We start from the raw sequence: 16,810 nt of genomic DNA on the forward strand, positions 1-16,810 counted from the left end.
CCACATAAATACTCACTTACGAGTTCACATGGATCGAAGTCAATACAACAATATTCATAAACAAAACCCTTACAAATATAAACATTATAACTCATCACATCACTAATAATTTAAGCATGATTAAATAACATAATAAATATTTCACTTAATCCAAGTGAAATAACCCTAATAATCGCAAGTGAAAGAACCCTAATAACGGCAAGTGATTGATTGTCCATTTTATAATATGCTAAATAACCCAACCCAACCCAATATTGATGAACGCACACTTTCAATACAAACCCAACACCATCCGCCCTATAGCCTGGAAACCATGAAACTAATACTGCCGAGCTCAAAACACCCCCGAATTCAAACAGAGAAAAACATTCATATATGCTCTCGACTCCGCGATTGTTATACCATTCAGATCTGGTGAACATTGTCTGATTACAAAGCAAGCGCCCATTCGAACATTTTCATGGGTCGTTTTGGGTTTTGATTACATAAGCAAAGGGCCACTTGAACACTTTCATGGTTTGTTTTTGGGAGCTGGACACCGATGCTTCTAGAGGCACCTCGGCACAGACTAAGCACTGGATGCCAATGGATGCAGCATATCTGAATTGGTAAAGATGCTTTTGTGGTTTTAATCTCATCAGAGCTCCACATTATAGCTTTACGACAAGGCTATAGACAGAACTATAATTCAATGCCCAGTTTTTCATACTGGAATTCAATACCGAAGTTTTGCAGTTAGTATTTATTTTCCCTTTAATAAAAGAGAGTCGAAAGTCATGGCTTTTCTGCACCAGCGACAGCAGCAGCAGAATTCTCCTCTTCATTCTCTGTCCAAATCATCCTTTTTATTGTATACCCATCAGAGATCAGTTTTGAGTCGCACAGGCCTGATCCTCTTGCTCTCCCTTGTGGTCATATTGGGTACTTTTTCCCCATGGATTGGTGTTCGTACATCTCTGTTTTCGAGCACTGGTGGGTCTCGGTTGAGGTGGAGCGATTATACGCTGGCTCAAGCACTTCAAACTGTGGCTAGAAATGGCACTGTTATAGTGTGTGCTGTGAGCCAGCCTTACCTGCCTTTCCTCAATAATTGGTTAATCAGCATTAGTAAGCAGAAACATCAAGACAAAGTACTTGTTATTGCCGAGGATTATTCTACTCTGTACAAAGTGAATGAAAAATGGCCCGGACATGCTGTTCTCATTCCTCCTGCTCCAGATCTGCAGACAACGCATCGGTTTGGATCCCAGGTTTGTGGTTAAGAAGTGCATTTGACATGCGATGAGGTTTCAATTGGAGTTTACTGTCAGTTTGTTTTTATTTTAGTTTGTTTTCTTTTTGTTTGATTATTTGGTATTTTTGTTGTGGCAGGGCTTCTTTAATTTTACATCTCGCAGACCTCGCCACCTCCTACAGATATTGGATCTTGGTTACCACGTGATGTATAATGATGTTGATATGGTCTGGCTTGGCGATCCTTTTCCTTTCTTGAAGGGCAACTATGATGTTTATTTCACAGATGACATGACTGCGGTATTCTCTCTCCCCTTGCTTTGCTGTCTTGTGGTTGCTGATAAATAAACAGGGCAGTTGTTCTGTCGTTGGTGCCCCCTTGCATGTATGGATATTGGACAGCAAGATTTGCAGAATAAGATAATAAACTGTAAAAATTTGGTGTTACCTCGTTTCCTCATATACTTAATCAGAAAACAAGTTCCAGACAATTACCCTGATTGCCGAGAACAGAATACAGTAGACCTCAAGGTAGTTTACAAGGATACTTAGTATATAAGTGGTCGTTCAGATCCCGAAAGATCAAATTATTCATAAAATCTAGGTGCCCTAGAGCCTGGCCAATATCTATAAATAGGAGATACTAAACTGAAAATTGATCGACACTAGAATTTCTTAAAATACAATTTGAGATTTAGATATATAAAGACAATTACACATGGACGATTACTTATTAGGGAAACAGTGAGGAACTACAAGTGGCTGGATAGGAATGAAAGACTGAAAACTGGATGGATAAGAATGTGAGGAGAGGATTAATGTTGATTCGAAATCCTCGGCATCGTCAAATTTGTATTTTATTCTAATTTATTTTCTTCATTTATTTTCCTGTCAACGAGGGCCCTGACAACATACCCACCATTAAAATATCCTGCCTGAAAACTGCAGTCTTCCAGAAATGGTGCACTCATTGGTCAGATAGCAAGTAAACATTTTTGGTTTACCAGTGCAAAATCTGAAGTGTCTCGGACATGTCTAGAATCTCTTCAATTTTCTGATAATCTCTGTTGAGTCTGTCCGCCAACACATGTAACAAAATGCTATGTGAAAGCAGTGCAATATTTTCTTTTATAACATCATGGGATGGCTTATCCTGAGGTTCAGTTCCCTCTGGTTCGGTCTAGAGAGTTATTTACTGTAGTCCCTATGCTAATTTTTTAGCGCAGTGCATTGCTATTGTGAAGTTGTTAGTATAACATTGTTGTTTTTTCCCTGACCCTATACTGACATTAATTTTGATTTAATTAATAGACTTAGATTTGGGATGTTTTATGCGTTCCTTTGCTACATGCACTGTGTATGCTATATCTTTTTTGTCCTATTGACCTCTTTTTCCTCTTCCGTAGACAAAAAAAATTCAAAACTTATTTCTTGTGGCATTTGGTAGTAGGTACAACGAACAATTATATCTGTTGTTATGTTTAGCCTTGTTTGATACCTCAATGCAGCCTTCTTTCTCGCTACTCTCCAATGTGCAAGCCAAGTTTGATGTTTGTTGTGATTGTGCTTGCTTGACTCAGCAAGTGTTATTGTGGGGATTCATAAAATGCTATAACTGTTAGTCTCATTGGTTTTCCCAACACTGTGCCTTTTGTTTTGAACGGGTCATCCAATGCTACAGTTGCAATTGTTGTCATATTCATAATTCAATCTTGTAGCTGCTTTTGTTGGATGCCTGTAGTTGTATTTTCTGTCTTTAGCTTCTCCAGCACTCTCGTGAGAGTGTCCTCTAAGGTTTCTTGTTGCCATTGTTGCTCTTATGAGAAAGTGTGACTCTGTGAGGGCTGGTATTGATGTTATTGTCCAACCATGTTGTGCAGTTCTTCTTTGTGTATATCCCGAAGAAAATGTGCCTAATGTCTGGGGAAAAGACTGCATTCTGAATATCTGAAATTCACCCCAATCTAAGTGTATCCCCATGCTATAGGCTGGTGGAAATGACTATTGCACTAATAGATCCAGGCTATAAACTAGAACAACAGCATATCTTAATTAGAAACACTATTGTGAGATCAGCGATCATAAATGAGAGACACATCACATAGTTGTTCCTGAGTGTCTATTCTCCCCCTAAAGTCTGGTTTAAAGATTGTCTGCAGGAGGCTTGTTCATCTGATTTCTCTCCGGGTAGATGCTATGTCATATAATACCACTTGAAATGGCTACTGCAAACCTATGAGCCTAACGTGCATTCTCTGTAGGATACGGCACTATCAGATGCCAGCAAAGATTGTAATTTTTACAATGCATGAGAAATGATCTGAAATTTCAGTATGTATATTGTAGAGTGTTTGCCCCTTATTGGCATATAGGACTGGGTTACTGATTCTTTTTTTCTTTTTCTGATATTGGGAGAAAGATGTTTTTCAACACGAGTTGCCTGTGGCTGTAGTTCTTCAAATATATTAGCATCAGAACAAAGAGGGTACCTCTCTGAGTGTGGGTTGAAGCATTTATAAGGGAAAAGAAAAGATCATAGTAAATTTTGTTTCATTATTTGCAATAACATTAGGAAACTAACATTTAGATGAGGAGTTCCTGAATGGTTGTACCAAGTGGAATGTGAACAAGAGGATTGTTTAGTTTATTTTCTCGAGTTCTCACTATCTAATCAGCAAGGAATGCAAGCTTATTGAATTTTCTGGGCTCATCTATTACCATTAGGTTCATGCAAATTTTGTCATGCAGGTTAAACCGCTCAATCATTCTAATAGCTTGCCACCTCCAGGTAAGAAGGGGCGCACTTACATTTGTAGCTGCATGATTTTTCTGCGTCCCACATTTGGAGCAAAACTTGTATTAAGAAAATGGATAGAAGAACTTGAAATTCATCCTTGGTCTCGAACTAAAAAAACAAATGATCAGCCTGCATTCAACTGGGCGCTAAATAAGACTGCTGACCAGGTATGTCTACACACCTTTTCTTAATAAAATGATTTCCATTGAATTAATATTGTCGAGGACTATATAATTATAATGTTCATGTAGTTAAGCTAAGAACTACATTTAGGGATGGTCAATTTGCAATAGTGACTGACATATTTTAGAGTGAATGAGGTCAGTTGATAATATAGAAACTATTCCTTTTTGATGATGTAATTGACTTAAATTTTAATTTCCAAAAATTGTTGATTTTAATTTGTATAGGTGTAAGTGTTAAGAGTATGTACAATAATAAAAAATGAAACAGGGTCAGAAATCAAATACTTTGGCATGAAAGATAGATATCTATTTTCCAACAACTCTTACTGCCCTAGGGGTTGAGTCCCAGGGCAAATGCTTAAGACAGTAGAAGGTGTAATTGAGCAATAGACAGTTACTAAAATACAAAGCACACACCTGGAGAATTGGCTAAAACAGCACGTTAATATTACATTGTAGCATAATATACTATTCCTTGATGATGAAAAGTGGATTCATGAGTTGTTAGTTGTCACATACCTCCAAGATTCAGAGTGTTAAATATCTTGAAACTCTGTGCACTACTTAGATGAATCATTGAAAACAAGGCAACTGAAACCAAATTTACTTTCACCAAGATACAAAGTTTCTTAACAATCAATAAGCAGTGGGAGAAACACCAGAGATAAGAACACATGCACACAAAATTGACATGTTTGTTTTACCCATGAAATTCAATAGGAAAAACCTGCTTTCTTTGTTGTGGTCTTTTATTGATTGTTCTTTGATCAAATGGATCTATTACAATTCACGTTGCTACTGTAGCCAGCAATTTGTCACTGAGAAAGCGCTAGGTTTCTCCTCACTATTCTCATCTCTACAATTGTCCTTGACCCTGCACAATTGATCTCTGCTGAAGGAAGTCTCGACCTGCTCTATAATCTTGATCCCTGCTCCACAATCCTTGCACACTTTGGCTCCTAAATCCTTGTGCATTTCAGGCTCCTAAATCTATGCGCACTTTGGCTCCTAAATTATGCAAACTCCACACAAAGAATGATCTATTTAATTGTGCCTTTGCCCTTCTCTCTCATAAAAGAAATCGATGCATGCAAGGAGGCCTAGTCGAATGCCAATTCACACTAGTGTCACTAGTTTCCTTTGCTAGTTAATTGGAGCAAGTCCCAGTTACACTTGGACTACCTCTCAGTTAACTAGCTCGAGTTCCTCCTTGATTTACTCTAGTTGTGATTGCAAGTTAACTGAGAACTCAACTCGTTGTCTCTCCAATCAACATTGAAGTCTTAACTTGTTTTAACTAGACTTGTCACTGCCACCTCATCCTGTAGTCTAACTGAAGAAGACTCCAACTAACTGAATCTCCAACTCTACACATGCAAACTTATGACCATTTCAGTAAACTAGAAATCAACTCATCGTAACTGAAGTCTATCTCATGAATTCACACTCATGCTAGAGAAAGACTAATTTGAGGTCTTCACTGGCTAAGGCACAAGTCAGAAGGCCTTCCATCACTATATTTTGAACACAGAGTGTTAAAAAAAGAAAATGATGATGTCTCTCAAGAACGTCATCTTATGTTTCTCTATCAAATGAAAGGTTTTGAAGAGTATGAAGTAATAACCAAAGTTTAATCCTTAAAAATAGATATTGCAATCTCAACCTGTAATAAACCTATTTTATTACTGGTCAGATGATTAATCATCGGGTCCAGCAACAGTTTTAGTTTGTGGAGGCAAAACAGCCAGGGTTGTTTAGTATACAATGTCAGGGATATTTTGTTGGTATCAAAGCCGCTGTTCTTGCAACTCTGAGTGATATTCACATCAGTCATGTCGAGATTCAGTAGCTCCCAGAGGTCAAGAAGTCAAAGAATGTCATAAGACAAGAATTAGCAAACCTTTTAGGCTTTAGCTCTCAATAATGAACTTATGGGAACTTAGGGCAAAGAAACTCTTGAAGATACCTCTTAGGGTAAAGTTTCAGAAGAGGTGGCTGTTGGAACTTGAAGATTCTAGCAAGTATATGTCAAGTGAGATTGGCGTTTGTACAGTCCATGGAGTTGATGAAGATCCTTGCCTTATTGATAGCCCATATAGATACAAGGATGATGATAAGAATGGTTGTTCTCAATGCATTGTTCTGGAAAATCAGTGGGTTTAGTCTACTCCAAAGGATTGAGTTATTGATCTTTTCAGAGGTAATGAACACAATAGAGGACTTGATCCCTCCTTATCACTGGGTTTAAGAGAAAATTGAAATTGAAATTTGTAGTAATGTCCACTAAAGGTGAACACATGTCAAAGGGACCAATTATTACAACCAACAATAAATAGCTAAATCAAAATAGTGGGGTACAAATTACCTAATACCCCTCTTAAAATGAGATGAAATGAAATGAGAAATGAGTACAAGAGCAGCAGGAAATGAAATGGCATAGGCATAGGCATACAAGTAGGTTAACCCAAGAAGAAAATTCCTATACAATGAAAAAAGAGCCAGTAAAGGAATGTAGCCTATACAAAAATGCATCTACCACAGGTGGGGGGGAGGGAGTTACCCATGCTTATTATCCAAATCAATAGTGCAGATGTCAATACCAAGTTCCTTTTGAATAATGTCTTTTGGATAGTGGCTTGGAATGATGGGGCTTTAGAGGGTAATATTGGGTGGCATCAACCTGCGTATGATATTCAGGGATGAAGAAGAGGTAATATACCACTTCTAACATCCAAGGCCAAATGACTCATAGTAGGAAGGAATTAACTAGTAAGGCATCTTTGAGTAGGTGTTTTGCTTAAACTGTGCCCTCAGGCAACTTTGATCCTCCTAGAAGCCCTTGATCTAGAGCAACATGGATGTAATGTCCCCAATTTTGGATTACCTTGTGATGTGGTTAGGAGGGATTTCTAGAGCTTGTGTTAGCCCGGTCATAGGAGCGCGATTACTCCATTAACGGGCCTAGAGGGTTTTGGAGGATTTTTATGGGGTCCGACTGGGATTGCTTGCCATATTTCATCATCAAGATTAGGTCCGCACAGTTCGATCTTGGTTCTGTTGCATTTCGACGATTTTCGTAAAACATAGTTATTGTTATAGATTTCCGGAAGGGCATTATGTAAAATATCTAATCCGTCCAACGTTTCGGATGGGAACTCCATCCATCATTAGGCTCTCTCTTTGGTCCTTGATGATGGATGGAGTTCCCATCCGAAATGTTGGATGGATCAGATATTTTACATAGTGCCCTTTCAGAAATCTATAACAATATGAATCACTGTGGAAGTCTCCAATCACTAACATAGTTATTATCAAACATATTTTAATTATTTATGCTTAAGGTGCAATTTTGGGCTGATTACTTGGAGGAACACTTTAGTGTTATAGTTCGTTGGGAACAGGACAAAAAAGTCTACAAGGAAGGATGATAAAAAGGGGCTTTAGATTGTCGGTGTGATCATAGTAGTGAATTAGGTATTTTCTGTAGTTAAAAGTGACTTTAATTAGTTAATAAAAAGTTACTTTATTAAAAAAAGAGGTGAAAAGTGCTTTTGGAGGAAAAAACAAAAATGTGGCAAAATATTCAAGTGAGTTATAAAAAGGGGAAAATAAGGAGTCTCTCCTCATTCTTTCTTTCACTCACTTGAGAAATATAATTTTGGAGAGCTCTTGAGGAATAAATTAAGATTTTTGGAAACCTTCATTCTGGTTGTTAGTTTCGGTATTGAAACTATACACCCTAGTTAGTATTGGAGTGGAATCACTAAGATTTCGTCATTGGGCTTCATTGTCGACGGAGATAAAAGCACCGACAGAAATGAAGAAGGGTTGAAGATGTTATCAATTGATTTTATCATTTATAATGTGGTATTCCTTCTTCTTTTCTTGCAGATCGAGGAACACACATTTTGAAGGCCGAGTATTTTTATTCTTGCTGGAGTTTGGAATTGAGTTGAGTCACTAAAAGGGGCCTAAGCACTGTTATCTCTGTGGGCCATAAGCAGCCATCTAAAGGGGTCGAGTCTGTTGTGAAAGGGACGGAGTTTGCATAATGTGAAGAGGGTTGAGGGCATCATTTCATTGCTGGTTGAGTTTTGTTGGGTCACAACATTTTTGGTCACTAAGACACCACCTACAACAGTCACGAAGGAGGTTGACACTCTTAGAAATAAGAGCTGATATCCTGGTCAAGTTTATTTCTTTCTTGGGGTCGAGCTACATCCACATTATGGAGGCCGAGCACCTGTCTTAAAGAGGGCGGAGTTTACCTTTATGAGTTGATTTATGTGTCTAAGGGGCTGAATGTTACTGTTGTGTATAAAGGATGAATTTTTGAGCTGTATACTTCATATTGAAGGCTGAATTGTATTGTCATCCTTTATGAAGGTATTTATTCACTGTTGGTACATTTATGAGTTGATTCCAAAAAAGATAATGGAGTCATATATCTATTGCTGGCATCCTTCAAGCGGCTGAAGCTTATATTGTAATGCTGGTGCATTTCTGGGCTTTCTTATCAATGACCTACAACCAATGTTTTAAAACTCCGACTCCGACTCCGACTCGGCCGAGGGTCGACTCCGACTCCGACTCCGACTCGGTATCAACTCGGCCGGCTCCATTTCAATGACTCGGTCATTGTAAAAAATACATTAAATATTTATTTTTTATAAAAAAAACATAATTTTAAAGATTTTCATTCATGTTTCCAAACACACAGCATTAGAATATAGATAGAAGACAACATATGATCAAAATAGGCTCATGAATATAACCATTATATCAAAATGGCACCCAATGCATTGTCCAATACATACACGATGATGATATAGAGATCAAAACAAAAACACATAACCAAGGAGGCTATAAATGGCCTCTACAACAAAAGTCTGTGACCAGTACTACTGGCTACTGCTAGAGTTGCCAACATCATCTGGCTCAGTGTTACTTGGAAGTTGGGAGCAGGAGTGAAAGTGGGGAGCGAGAGCGAAAACGGGAGCGGGAGCGACATTTTCAGAAGCTCCTGGTTTGGGAGCGAATCACAGAGGAGTTCGACAACCAACGTCACTAACATCAAGGTACATAGAGGGATTGGTGCTCTTGATTAAATACGAGTTCCATACCCTAATACATGACAAAATTCAATGGAAGCATTGCAATCCTCCAATCCTGAAATCTTGAAAAACTGATAAGTCTGCTGGATTTTGAATGAAATCTAAAATTCTACTTTCTCCATATGAAATCCAATGAGGCCGAAACCAATGTTGTTAAAAGCGCGATCGGGATTTAATCGGCGCCGGGAAAAAAGCGGAAAAAATCGTTAAAATCGGGAAAAAATCGGGAAAAAATCGTTTGGCACAAAAATATTCATTCTTTTCTCATTTTTTTTCAATTTTTTTAATATCTAAACCATTTACAACATAAAATAAATACATTGACACATAAATATGATAAAAAAACTAATATATAAGATGTTTAATATCATTTCTAGCGCTAAAATCACACATAACATTGAATCATGTCCTGAATAGTAAGTCCTGAGTCCCAACTCAGCCTCAAAATATCAACAAAAAATATGATAATGTATCTCATCATGTCATAATGTCATATACAATAAAATGAAAGTCTAAGACTCTAATCCTATTGATTTCCTCTGCCCCTCTTGCGAGAAAATGTCACTGCTTTCCCTTTCCCCCTAGATGAAGATGCTGGTGCCTGTGGTGGTGGAAATGGCAGTGGAGTCTGACGTGCTCTAGAAGCTGAAGAAGTAGCTGTAGAAGTAGCAGCTACTGTAGGTAGACAGAGACCACGTCCTCTAGTGGTAGCCCGGGTAGGCGGTGTCACCTCCTCCTCCTGCTCCTCCAACTCCTCCTGCTCCTGCTCCTGCTCCTGCTCCTCCTGCTCCTCCTCCTCCCCCTCCTCCTCCCCCTCATCCTGCACTAACCAATCCTCAGTGGGATCCATGAGAGGCCTCTCGGTCTCAACCCTCCATTCAGCAGTGGTGTCAATCTCATCCAATGAGATGGCATCCATATCAGGTGTCTTGTCTAGTTGCCTCACCCACAATCGAAGATTGTAGTAGACATAGACCATGTCATTAAGTCTACGGGACTCCAACCTGTACAAAGTTCATGAAATAATAATTAATAATTAATATTATAAAAAAAATATTGTTTAATGAATTCAAAAATTTATTTGGAAATTTGCAATATTTTAAATGTTTAAGTGTTAAGTTGTTAACCTATTGCGCTTCTTGTTGTGTATTTTTTCAAATACACTCCAATTGCGCTCACATCCCGAGGAGCTGCATGTTTGGCTGAGGATGCGTATGGCAAGCTTTTGCAAAAGGGGTACTCTGCCACCATACATCTTCCACCATGCGGCTACAACAAAATTACAAATAAACATAAGAAAAAAATGGAATTTGAAGAGACAATGAAATTTGAAACAAAGTTACAAACTAAAAAATACCTGGCATTTTGGCCGTCCTATCAAAGATAGCCATATCAAAGCCAAATGTGCCACCTGACATCTTATACGTCTCAATTTGTTTAGAGATCTCCATACGTTGTTCTGGAGTTCTCACCATCTTCTGGACACAGGTTAATAATCCATCCATGATCTCAGCATCAAAATCAAACCCACATGCATAAGAAAATGTAGGGTTCAGGAAAAGCCCAGCAGCATGAATGGGACGATGGAGTGTGTTGTTCCATCGCTCATCAATGACGTTCCATAGAAGGAGTTGTCTCTGGAACCCATCATCTCCCTTGTCATCATAGTAGGACCGAATGGCTTCTTTGGCCCTGTCCATGGCTTCATACAAATAGCCCATTGCGGGCTTCTCACCATCTACCAACCGAAGAACCTTTACCAAAGGTTCAGTGACAGCACACACCTCCTGCACTCTCGCCCAGAAGTCTTCTTGGTATGAAACAAGTCTGCAGACGGCCTCTCCTTCTGGTTTGCGGCTCATTGGCGAAGAACGCCACTCCTCTGAAACAAACATTCTCTTCAAATCCCACATAGATTTCAAGAGGGATTGAAGAGATATGAAACTCGTCGCAAACCGTGTAATGGCGGGGCGCACCAACTCTTTGTTGTTGGTGCATTTTCTCATCAAGCTAAGCACAGATGTGTGATTGTAAATAAATTTTGTGATGCTTTTTGATGAGTCAACAGTCTCTTTGACAAAGGGAATTTTCCCTATGTCCTCTAACATCAAATCAATACAATGGGCAGCACAAGGTGTCCAAAATAAAGTAGGATGCCTGTCCATAAGCATTCTACCAGCAGCAACATAATTTGCAGCGTTGTCCGTTATGACTTGGACAACATTTTCTGCACCCACCTCCAAAATAAACACATCCAGCAAATCACATAAATTTTTTGCATCTTTGATTTGATGAGTTGCATCAATAGATTTGATAAACATAGTCCCCCTGGGACAACTAACCAAGAAGTTTATAAGGGTTCTCCCCTTTTGGTCAGTCCAACCATCTGACATAACAGTGCATCCTGTTTGTGCCCAGGATTCCCTAAAATCCTCCAATCTTTGGGTGCAGTCACGCTTTTCATCTTGAAGAAGCCGGCCTCTGAAATCATGAAGAGAAGGGATTTTGTACCCCGAGCCAACACTGGCAATAGCATCAACAGTAGGTTGGAAAAATGGATTATTCCTTACAATGCTGAAAGGAATATCACTCCAGAGGAGAAATTTTGTCATCAACTTGTCAGCTTGTTCTTTTCATCATTGAACCGATAGTTGGTTGTGCACCAGGTGTGGTTCGAGGAACAAAAAATGATGATGCAGCTATCGGATTGACTGACGCTGCAGTAGAACCAGTGCCACTTGGCCCACTTCCTTCAGCTGACCTTTTTAGTTGCCTTTTGAGTTCTTCTTTGGCCTCTTTAGAGTGCTCTAATTCTCCCAATGCTCTCATGGCTTTTCGGATAATTTCAGCATTTGTATTAGGACAGGGCACCACATCACGTCCAGGGATTTGTGCAAGGTGGAACTTCAACCTGTACACCCCCCCGAATATCTCCTTTCCACACAACTTGCAATACAAGTTTTGTCTATCATTCGGAGTTTTAGGGTCACCATATTCCCAGAAAGGATCCAATTTCCTTGGCATGTTTGTTTTTGAATTTTGAATTTGCAAACCTATGGAAAAATAAGGATTAGGAAATAAGAATTTAGGATTACATAATACAAATTACAATTTAGCATTTACAAAATTACAAGTTAATTATTTCCAAAATCCCGATTTCCAAACCCAAGTTACCCAACCAAATGCCAATGGCAAATGCCAAAAAACAATGAAAATTCAAAAAAAAATAAACAATGTTTAAAAAAAATGAGAAAATAAAAATAAAAAATTGGTTCTCATAGTCATAACAAATAACCCATCCCAAATCAATGAAAAATTTCCAAAAATTCTTTAAAAACAATGAAAAACAAAGTTTTTATAGAAGCAAAACAAAAAAAAATTAATCTACATACCTGGTTTATGGACAAATTGGTGATCTTGGCTTGGATTCCTCCTAAAAACGCTTGGATTCGCTCCCAAATCCGACGGCAACCCTTCAGCTCCTCTCCCTCACTTCTTCTCCTCCTCCTCCGCGCGGACTGCTCAATGAAATAAAAAAAAAATCGATTTTCCATATAAAAAGCCCGCTGCCCCCGTGCCCTGCGATTTTTACCCAAAAAATCGCGATTTTTTCGAAAAAATCGCGATTTTTTGAAAAACTCGCGAAAAAAATCGCATATAAAAAAAAGTGCCGATTTTTATGGATAAAAATCGCGATAAAATCGGTTTTGCGAAAAAATCGCGATTTTCCGATAAAATCGCGATTTTAACAACACTGGCCGAAACCACTCTCAAACATCCTGAGTCATTTCATGGTAATGTTAAAAATTTAAGTAAAAGGATGAAAATGAAGATTAAGGAGAATGTCACTTTTACTTTAAGAATTTAACATTACCATGAAATTTGAATAGCATATCAATAGTAGAGAGCATTTGAGTGTGTTAAATAGGGTTTGGGAAGGGGAAATGGACCCCAAATAACATTTAACTAATTCATAAAACACATTGGAGTTCAAACCAATCAGCAAACACTTCAAAATTTCATTAAAAAAATGTCAAATCGTTGTTTTGATGGGGTTACAGGCCACTGGTTATGACTCGGCCGAGTCAATATAGAAACGGCCGAGTTGGCCGAGTCAGCCATGACTCGGCCGAGTCATTCAATGACTCGGCCGAGTCATGGCTGACTCGGCCAGTCGAACCGTTCCAAGGGCCGGGTCACAGCAGAGGGTAATGGCTCGGATCAACCCGGTCGTTTCGGTATCGAAACGGCCGTTTCTTAAAACAATGCCTACAACCATATATATACATCAAAGGTCTGCTGATATTTATCATTCTATTTCTCTTATGTATTGCTAGAGTACCCTCTATTAGTGGTATGTACCCCTTTCAAAGTCTAATATAAATTATATGTTGTTGTGTTGAAGCATTTTCATGGTGTCTATGTGGTTCTGTGTTTACCTTTATTGAAATAAATTATAAAAAGTGCACCTACAGCCGTATGTAAGCCAACTATTTGACGAAATACCACAAAGACCAACTCAGTAAAACTATAAATATTAGTGGGAATATTTGAGATATTCCAAGGGGTATGTTAGAGTGGTATCAGAGCATAGTCTTGGACAACTGTGTGGTTTGAAGGGCAGATTATAACATTAAAAATAAATAAATGAAGAAGTTTCCAATTCAGTTAAAGCAAGAAGAACTATTTGCAGAAATTTATCAAAAATTTGAAGATTACAATAAAAACTTCACAAAGGCGATAGAGCAAATCGGAGCATGGGCATCATCAGAGGCGGCAAAAAAAGAAGAAGAAATTGCAGATATGTGGGTGATGAAGATAAAAAGAGCACAACTGCCGAACAAATCCCAGTGTTAGTGTTGCAAGTGTATGAAAAATGATGATTGGAAGTGATGCCCATGATCAAACCTCCCAGGACAAATTGGGAGAAGTCATACCTGTTTAAGATAAAGCTAGCCTAGATTCACTCAATCAGGTTGGTACAAGGGTTTGGGATGAAGGAGAGTTAGATAATGATGCAAAATGCCCATCATCATTTAGTGAGATTGTTGATTTGGTTGATGAATACAAGAAAATCATAAGGCCACTTTTGTTTTGATGACCGTTGATGATGATTCCCAAGAGGTGTGCAAAGAAGATAACACTCAGGAAGTCAATGGTATGAACCCAGACCCATCAAATGATTTCTTTTATGATGAAGATGTTGCTCATACGCTTACTTGTGCCCATAATTTGGAAAACCAATTGAAATTAAGCGCCGACAAGATCATGGTAGCCACGAGGCATTATGATGATACAAAAGCATTAGTGGCGGACTATTGTTGGAGAAATGCAGTGACACATGAAAGTTGGGGAGAAGTGTTGGGAATGGGTTCCCCCAAGAGCAGTTTTGGGGCTAAAAGCCCATGTTTTGGGACAATTTTGTAATAAAATTGTAAAGTCTCCGCATTTTGTGGTCGTGAAGCACGAAAGTGTCAAGAGTCATAAAGAGTTGTCCACCCTTATTTTGTAAAGTGTCAATTCGGCTGTAAAGATTTACCCATGGTCCGCGGACTATGGGATTGTATAAAAGAGAGCTAAGTAAGTTCGCTCTAAAGGGGAGAATCAATTAAGCTTTAGAAGTTTTGGTAGAGGAGTCTAAACATTTTGGGTCTTAGCGTAGGTAGAGGCTCTGCAGCTGAGTGCGCAGAGGCCTAGGGTGGAAGTCTGCAGATGAGTGCGCGGATCCCTGCAGCTGTGTGCGCAGGGTGGATAGAGTCTGTATTAACTGGAAGATATCAATAAAGAGAAGTATTCTACAACTACTCTGTATTTAGTCTCTGTTAATGTATTTGATTATATTATGTTTTGGGTTTATTTTACAATGTTTAGTTGATGTGCGAATGTATGGAATTATATCGGTTAATTGAACGCAAGTAAAGATATCAGTTTATGCGATGCTAACTGTAATTGAGTGGTAAGATAAGTAAAACACTTGAGATAATTTGGGAACCTATACAATACATTGTCATAGCTGCGCGAAAGTACCTGAACCACGAGTTAGGGCTGCGTGAAGGCTAGTCGTACACCTTTGCGGAGGTACTGAAGGGTGGAATAAAGGGTAGACTGATAGAGCCCTAAGGCTTGGCGACCTGCGCGAAAGCAGGGGCAGGGGGTATAAGCCGACATCACGACCATCTCTGGGTGCAGAAACTTGGTTCCAAGCATCCCCCCATACTGCTTTAGGTGAAACTTCGGTCTGTGCTCTGCGGGCTGATGCCGAAAGGGCTAGTAGCGTAGGGATTTGTTTCGCTAACTATCGCTAAATCTGGGTCAGGGCCCATAAAGCCAACAAATGGTTTTTTTGCCGGGACCAGAATCCGCGTGAGAGATGTGTGATGTCGTATCACTGGAATCCAACTAAGAAAGAGATCGAAGACTGGTTGGATAGGAAGATCCACGAATTCACGGCGCAGGAGAACAGAAATCCGCGGCTGACAAAGGAACAGTGGCTAGATAGGTACTTGTATACAAAAATCCACGAGATCTTTTTCTGTTCCTTTCCAGTTGAGTTATACGAGTGGATCGTGAAGCTAGCGGATAGCTAAGGAAGGTGGAGGCTTGACGGTCCTATTGTCTGGACCTCGGAGTTAGTACAGAGACTGGAAGCCTCTGAGGATAAGATCGCCTGCGCTGTCGATCATTGGCTCGATCGTATCATAGGAGGGTTTGTGACAAAATTCGCGGTCGATACCTCAGTCAGTTATAGCGAGGCAGAGCAACGCTTTTTCAAAGGTCTGCGAGGTAAGTATTTGAAGTTTTTAAATGCTTGGATTAAGATGTTATTGTGCGAAAAACAGGTTATGCAACTACCTTGATGTTCGGAGCTATGCAAAGTGGAAAGACTTACAAGAACGAAGGAAGAAAGGGTCCTGAATATACCCCACTGATTTCACCTCCTTTGAGTGATGAAGAGGGAGTAGCACAGGCTTCTCCGCGAAGTGTAGTTCAGTTGATAAAACAAGGATTCCCACGACTACCACCTCCACCCACACCACCTCCACCTCCACCACTGTCACCTACGACATCGCCCATACCACCACCACCTCCACCTCCACCTCCACCACTGTCACCTACGACATCGCCCATACCACCACCACCTCCACCTGAGTTCAACATGGCGAATTCAGTGAAGCTTACATTGTTTAAGGGCTTGGGAAATGAGGACCCGGACTAGTTCTGGTTCGTCGTAAAAGCTGTATGGGAAGCTTAGGGCATCACAGACGATCACATGAAGAAGGCGACGTTGGTTAGTGTTTTGCAGGATCGTGCGCTAACTTGGTACATCAAGTACTCTAATGATAACCCAAACGCTAGGTTGGCAGAGATCTAAACTGCGTTGAATAAAGAGTTCAGTAGGCCTAAATCTGAGGCACAGTCGATTGTGGGGTTCAAGGAAATCGCGATGAAACCAGGTGAGACACCTTGGGAGTTGGATCAGA

At 39.5% G+C, this 16,810-nt stretch overlaps 2 protein-coding genes across 2 annotated transcripts in view; one reads left to right on the top strand and one right to left on the bottom strand.

Moving 5' to 3' along the window:
- Positions 1-245: 245 nt before the first annotated feature.
- The window catches only part of LOC149198173 (UDP-D-xylose:L-fucose alpha-1,3-D-xylosyltransferase MGP4-like), a 41,629-nt gene continuing 25,064 nt past the window's right edge, over positions 246-16,810 (top strand). The window contains exons 1-3 of the mRNA XM_089406148.1: positions 246-1,250; positions 1,372-1,533; positions 3,982-4,197. Of these exons, the coding sequence (XP_089262274.1) occupies positions 777-1,250; positions 1,372-1,533; positions 3,982-4,197 (852 nt within the window). The 5' untranslated portion in view covers positions 246-776. The remainder of the gene's footprint in view (positions 1,251-1,371; positions 1,534-3,981; positions 4,198-16,810) is intronic.
- LOC149198174 (uncharacterized) lies at positions 10,148-11,097 on the bottom strand. The gene is made up of 2 exons (XM_089404075.1): positions 10,457-11,097; positions 10,148-10,333 (listed from the first exon to the last, which is right to left on the bottom strand). Exon 1 carries the CDS (start codon positions 11,048-11,050, stop codon positions 10,676-10,678), a length of 375 nt encoding a protein of 124 aa, XP_089260201.1. The 5' UTR covers positions 11,051-11,097; the 3' UTR covers positions 10,148-10,333; positions 10,457-10,675.

The sequence above is a fragment of the Pinus tabuliformis genome, chromosome 2_2, assembly GCF_031772625.1.
Source record: "Pinus tabuliformis cultivar Carrire ecotype Pingquan chromosome 2_2, CPIR1, whole genome shotgun sequence".
NCBI classification, from domain to species: Eukaryota; Viridiplantae; Streptophyta; class Pinopsida; order Pinales; family Pinaceae; genus Pinus; species Pinus tabuliformis.